Raw genomic sequence first — 7555 nt, forward strand, 5'->3', positions numbered from 1 at the left:
ATTTTGCCTATTTGCTGCTACAAAGCCAAAGAAAAAGCAACGTGTATACATAAACATAGTATTCTATGTTAATTAAATCTTTTAAATGTTTTTTCCTGTAGCCAATAATTTCTTCCCAAATATCAAGACAAACTGGAAGCTACATAAATGAATAATTCAATTAAAACAAATCAGTTTTCAATGGCTCCTTCTCTTTTCATTAAGAATCAGAGTGCAGCATCTATTTAAACAAATTTTATTAACATAATCAAGCAGTGATTAACATTCACATCTATTATCACATCATACAAATGTAAATACAAAATTACTACATTACAATATATATTCTCTGCATGATCCAAAATATTTGGTGGCCCCAAAAATTCTTTAGAATTCAGCAGCTTATCAAAAATTGAAACCATATTGTGTTTAAAATGAAGCTTTGTTGGCAGAGGCAGACAAGAAAAATCAACTTAATAAAGTTTGAGAAGTTGCTGAAGGATATGTTTGAAGGGAATATTCTAACACATATGGAAAACACATCCAATTTAATGCTTCCAAGCAAAACTCATACAACCTAAGTTGTCAGCAGAAAGATTTGGCTACTTTATTATTTTAACTATTGTTAGTAATCCAATTTAAATAAACAACTTTATGACGAAGTTGATTAGGAGAAAAAGTGTAGTATCTTTAGGGGAAAGAAGACAAAAATGTGCCATCCAAAATGTTTTAAATGGACACACAAAAGTAGTACTGATTCTAAAATGAACTGTCACACAAGAATCAAGTTATTAGGTTGGAAAAGTTAGGGGAAATACCATATCATCAATACTATAATTAATTTGTAGTTAACTGTCTTGTTTAAAAGTGCATCTATCCAGCAAAATAAGATTGAATAATTACTTTAATATAACCATTAAAGTTTCTCTGTTAGGTTTTCACTCAGTCTTTTAGTGATGAAACTACACTGTATGCCCTTATTAAAATTTCAGTCAGGACAGCTTAAACAGATTTGATTTGACAAGTAAGTATAAAGAGTATAGCTTAAACTGCAGACATTTTTAATTAAGAACATCAGAAATTTTAGTGCAGTATTAAACTGTATTTAAATGTCAAATTGTTAATCTAATCACTTCAAAATCAAAATATCCTAAAGAGCCAAATGCTTACCACAGTACAACATACATATTAAACAGCAATGTTAATTTAAGAGATTACTGCTTGGCATGTAGTAGTTTACAGCAGAAAAAAGGATAATTTTTGTGTTTATTCTCTAGGCATTCATTATTCCAAAAAAGCCTAGGCTACTTAGATATGAACATATTCCAGGTCATAATCTCTTTTGTTTTACATCAGAAACATAACTTTGCACTGCACAATATAAAGTCTTTTTATGGTGATAATTGGGTACTATTCATACAGATGCACTCATCTCTTAAAAAGAATGTTATACATCCTTATTAATACATTCAATATGAATAAAATAAGCAATTGCTGTCCCATAGTAACTCAATTTAGATATGAAAGTTTAAGACATTAGGCAGTTCTATATGAACAACAAACTGGTACTCTTATGAAATAAGCCTCTATCTAAACAAAAGGGTACAAGATTATTTACCTGAGATAAAACTAGTATGAATATTTCTTATCTAAATTACAGAAATTTCAGCTTTGGAAATCCTCTTACAATAGTATAAATCTACAGTATTTATGTAGCTTAAATACTTCAATGCCAATGCTAAAGAAAAAAGTATCACAGTGTCAATATTGTTTATTACAAAAGTAACATTACTTTTAAAAAACCTATTGGCTATGTATTTTATGAATGTTATCATGACTTCATCTTCAGCATGGCAATAAACAAAGACTACAGTCCTAAGCATACTTACTTGGAAATGAGCCCTCTGAAATGTATAGTACTTCAAATTAAATACCATTAAACACTGAAATCTAGATCAAAGACCTGATTTCTACATACCAGCTTAGAAAAAAATAAGATAAAAATTTTACAAAGTGTTATCCATTCCCCTTCAATTGAAAGAAATGCAACAAAGACCTTAGGTAAGATTTTTTCCCCTTAATAGTCACAAACTCAACAATCAAAAACTCTTTTCTACGTTAGCCAAGTTGAACTGCAAAGGAGATACTTTTATTTATATTTTTTTTAAAATATACTTTCTGTTACCAACTTAGGTTGATTAGCAGCTTTGTTCATTGTTAGAATCCTTCAAAAAGCAAAGGGGCCTTCAACACGAAAACCAAGCCATATATAAAACAGTAAACACTGACCTCCTGAGGTTCCTACAACAAAAATATTCAAGTAGAAAATCTACATCACTTAGCAGCGGCTATTTCTGTAGTTTAGCACACTAAGCACTTAATTCACTGTGTAAGGAGAAGATTTAGTTAAGCCGTGCCTATAGCATGCCAAGAGGCAGAGAACACTGGAATGTAACAAAGACAAACATACAATTCTACAGAATAACATTCAATCAACATTCAAAACTGTCAAGAATACACAAAAAGAATTAAGATGTTTTATATATCCCATGATGCAATATATTTGATTTACAATTTAGTGTTGTATTAGAATTACTTCAAATTCTATACCAAGCAGCTTCTGCAAGTATATTGTAATTTTACTATGAATATGGTTTGCTATGAAGCCTTAATTTGTTAATTCTAACTACAGTATTGCTTTGTTATTTTTCTGCGAAATCAGTTACATTACAATAAAAGTCATATCCCTTTATATTAACCCATGTAATAAAATTATCTCTCCTATATAAGTAGCTTCTATGCACGAAACTTTAATGTTATCAGCAACTACAGAAGGGCCAAAATAAATAAAGTTTTGTCTTTGAGAATTCCATATAGAAATGTAAACTCTTGCCAAAAGGCAAGTTCTGGCCTTAATAAATGTTAAGATTTACTTTCTTTGGAATTCGTATCTACTTCCTTGATTGAAAAAGCTACAGCAAACGTCAGCTGAAAGTTCTGGTTTTCAATACAAGAAATTAGTTGAAAGTAGATCACTCTATGCAATTTTATTCCAGTGGTTTTAATGGCATAGTAGCATAAACCTGTTCATAGACGTTTATACAGGACATATTGTAATAAATCATTTTCAAACATACTTGACCCCAATGAAATTTACAAAGGAAAAAAAGGAATGTATAGGACGTGCATGCTCCCATGCATTAAAAAAGCCTGAAATAAGATTTAATAAATTCACACTCATACAAGGTTGGTGTTCAGTGCAATGGCTAAATCGTACAATAGACCTTAAAAAGAATCAAAATCATACAGTCATTCTCTACAAAACGGTTATCCAGTATGTATTTTTTTCAATGTAAAGATGAGAAGCTAAAATGTAAGGCGGTTGTTATGGCTTTTCTTTTCTTTTTTTGCACAGATTATTAATTTTGCAGCACTTAAGGGAAAATGGAAAAGTGTGGCTTTATCTCTGACCAGCAGAGTTATTGTCTTTCCATTTTTCCTTTATCATCATGGGATACTCTTTATGCAGTCTAAATTAATCACACTTTCACTTTTATAGTAACACAAAATCAAGTGTACCAGTTAGATTTTCACATTCACAGTACATAAGAAAATACACATGGAAAGAAAAGTAAAAGGTAAACTTAACAAGGATTTATTCACAGAAATACAAGCAAATAGAAAAGGGAAGCAGAAAAGCTAAACAAATGAAATGAAAAGGATCCAAACGAACATTCACTCTGTAGCTTTTTACCTGCACCCTTTTGTGGTCTCCCTAAGACACAATGGGCCCCCAACATGCGCTGACACTGTGTAGACACCCTGCTTTACATATACTAACTTATGTATCTCTTAAGATCATGCTTTATGGAGGAGAGAACAATAAAATATGTTGGGTGTGAATAAACACTGAAATGTAGCAATCATGTCATCAATTTTCTACAATTGTTTTTAGGCATCAACTAACATTTATGTAACCTTTAACAGGTCTTACCTTATAACTCATTTTAGAAGATTTGATAAAAATCACTAATAGTATAACCATGCAGAAAGCACATCACACTGACAGCACAGAGGCAATACTTCGCACAGCTATATCTGCTTTCCACATTGTGCAGGTTACACATTACAATATCAATCATATTCCTAAGAGATCCTAAAAATTATTTTGAGGCCTAATTGTCACTACAGTATTTTATACTTATATCTTAATAAAAATAAAATCCACAGAATTTTAAAGGAATTTTAAATGCAGGGTTATACTGCACGAATTGGTAAACTGCAACACAAAACTGGCGCAAGGTAAGTAATATTTACCACTCTCACTCCTTGATGCAAGCATGCTACTTTCCCACTAAAAATATGCTTGATCACTATGACCCAAAATGCATGCCCGAACCCTAAACTGCACATTAATAATTATGCCTTACTCTAGAAATTAAATCTAATGAAGCACAACCATCAAATCATATCTACTACCCTTTAAATGGAAAATTAAAGATTAATCTTTTCTCTGAAATGCCCGTTTCCCCCCCCCCACTAAAAATAAAAAGGAGCGACTCATTTGGCATCTTGCAGGTTGCTTCATTTGTTTGCTTTAGCCTTTATTACTTCATTATGGGGTTATTTAAATTTGTATACTGCAAGTGCTTACTCCTAATATAGGTAGCAAGCTTCACCTTAACTGTACTAACTTCATTTGTTTAGTTCTTCATCAACATGCAATACTTAGGAATCCCATCAAGATGAAACAATACAGAAACCCCTTGTTATCCCTTTAACTGTCTGTAATTGCCATTCTTCTGTTTCCTTTATCGCATGAACACAATGTATTTTCTCTTTACATATCCCCTATGGATCTATTTTATAATTTCATTTTGGTACAATTCCCCATAATATTGCAGAATGTGCTGTTGTGAACAAACTTTTTTGCGCATCTTCACATCCAGTGCAGAATTGTAACAGGAGACAGATTTCCACCCACAAAAGCTCCAGATGTTAAAACATTTGCCAACATCGGCTTAATACAGTGACGGCAACACCTCCCTCCCGCCCCTCCCAGTAGGCTTGGGATTGTACTGTATTCCCTACTGGTTTACCCTTCCCCCCAGTAAAGGGTAACATTTTTCCCTGGGTGCAGAGGCTTCCTCCCAGTCTTCCAGACTGAAGGACCTGAAAGAAACAAATACAAGTTTTTATTCAGAAAGCAAATTGTTTAATAATTTTATGATTAATACACGCTTCTTAACATAGATAGGAAATACAAATTAGTGTTGCTCTGTAGTATGCAGCATAACAGAGCACCACTGTAGTATTTTTAGAGTGAAGTTAACTGCTATTTCTTGAACATTTTTTGTATTAATTTTTCATCAACAGACCTCATGTTTCTAGTTCCATTTATACCTGAAATAATAAGCTCAATTAAATCATACAAATTACTAATATTTAGGTACAACATTGTGTAGGTAGGCCCGTTGTCTCTGCTAATGTTTATTAAAAGCTTATGTAATGTGCAGAAATTACAATTCAGGTATCACTCTTTTACCTCCTAAAGTCAGTTCTACAGAACTAATAAAGTACACACAAAGACAGTTTTAATTATGCATGTTTTTTTTAAAAAAAATGAGATTACAAAAATTTGCTGATGATTGAAATCTTGGTCACTGAGTGAAGCAGTCAGTAAGACATCACATGACTGTTTCATTCAACAACTGTTACCCTGTTACGATTTTGTGGTGGTTAAGCAGATGGGTAAGGACTGTGGGATGCCCCTGGAGGCCTAGCGCAGGCTGCATGAACATCTTTCTGCTCAGGAACTCAAAATCTTCTCTGCCAAAATCCAAGCAAATATTCAGCCTCTGAGCAGATATACTTATGCATGGTCTGCCCTAGGCCTCCAGGGCCCCCACCCCACCTTGGAGACACCTTGCACTTTGTACCTTACTGCGTTGCCCCTCTGCTCAGGAGATGAAAATCCAAGTAATATTTGCTTTGAGAGACAATTATGTGCTTGGGTGTCCTGAAGCATCCTGCACTCCTTTCTTTACTGCATGCATCTATACTCAGAGGCTGAAAATCTTACTTGTATTACAACTTCCTCTCACCCCTTAGGGTTGGCTGAAAGAACTGTGTGCCAAAGGATTTCAATTCTGTGCCTGCTTGGATTTGAACAGGGAACTCTTTCAGTCAGCATCCAGATATGGGTAGGAGTCCTCTTGGCAGGTAGCAGCAGCTTGCAACATTTCCTGCCAGCTCCCCCACTTGTTTTTCTTTTATCGAGGCTGATAGTGAAGATTGCAAATGGTGATCCCGTTTTCAGGCCGCTTGGCAACTGATCACAATCACATGACCACAGAGGCATGTGTGTGTTCGCAATGTTTTGTGAGTTAGAAGTGCTTTACAAACCGTAAAATACTCTTTTTGAGGCCATCACTATTTCAAACCATCATTAAACAGTCTTAAGTTGAAGACTATCTGTAGTTAAATATATAGTGTGCCCAATAAAAAGACAACAGAACAATTCATGTATTGGAAAAGACCTACAGGCAGCTCATAAATAGTTCAAAGATAAATAATTTACCTCTAATTATGGTACTGCAGCTTGAATACATGAGGTTAAACTCCATAGTAAGCTGCAAGGCGCTCTTTTAGAGGAACAGGAAACTGGTCTGAGAAACGCCTCCAATTTTCATCTCCCACTTGATTTTTAAATCCATGAAGGATCTGAAATTTAACTGAAATTTAACTTTTTTCAAAGAGACATTTGCAAAATAAATGCCCAAATATTAGGGGCTTGTAAATCCTTTAGAAGATATGTTTTGGAATGCATGACAACAGATACATTTTAAAACATCCAGTAATTTTTGCAGATTGCTATAGCTGTTTGGAAGCTGCTCTCAGTTATCCATGCATATGCAAACACAGCCATTCTGCTTTAATATAACAAATGAAAAAGCTGGTTTTCAAATGTTGCCCTTAGAAATAGAATAAAACCACAGTGTCTTGAAATGATGAATTCTAAAGGTGATTTTCCTCTGAACTTAGATGAATACCTTTTGTATACCTATACAATCTCTCCAACATGGAAGATGAGTAATAATGAAATATTTTATTTAACCATTCTAACGTGTCCAGAGAATGTGACAGACTTTCTGGGCCATCATAAGCCATGACAGTCCCTTAGAAAGAAGAAAGGAAAGGAAAAGACAAATTGTAGCAAAAAAATTGAAAAGGAATGGAGACAAAAAGTAAACAGTAAAATTTCTCCAAAAGCTCTAAAAAAGGTAGCACCAAGGATCTAGTGGGAAATGCTGTTTGTTGCCACCTAAAGCTACAAAGGAAACATTCTTTGTAGACATTCTTCGGTCCTGCCTAGTGGTGCAAGGAGAAAAGCTAGCTAACTGAGGAACTTTTAGCAACAGAAGGAGGAAAAATGGAATCTTCTCAAATTACAGATCCACAAATAACATACGGTATTTGCATCAAAATACAGTGGCTTGGAACCATATAAAACACCGTTACCTCACATTTTTTTTTAAAAAATAATATATTCCTTTTTAAAAAAATTACCTTACAG

General features: G+C 33.7%; 1 protein-coding gene across 1 annotated transcript in view; it reads right to left on the minus strand.

Moving 5' to 3' along the window:
• Nucleotides 1-219: 219 nt before the first annotated feature.
• TNPO1 (transportin 1) overlaps nt 220-7555 on the minus strand; it is a 41071-nt gene continuing 33735 nt past the window's right edge. The window contains exons 22-24 of the mRNA XM_081317120.1: nt 7549-7555; nt 6560-6702; nt 220-5151 (exon numbers count right to left, since the gene is read on the minus strand). The exon at nt 7549-7555 is cut by the window's right edge and continues 68 nt beyond it. Of these exons, the coding sequence (XP_081173246.1) occupies nt 6595-6702; nt 7549-7555 (115 nt within the window). The 3' untranslated portion in view covers nt 220-5151; nt 6560-6594. The remainder of the gene's footprint in view (nt 5152-6559; nt 6703-7548) is intronic.

This window comes from Vipera berus (assembly GCF_964194415.1).
Source record: "Vipera berus genome assembly, chromosome: 2".
NCBI classification, from domain to species: Eukaryota; Metazoa; Chordata; class Lepidosauria; order Squamata; family Viperidae; genus Vipera; species Vipera berus.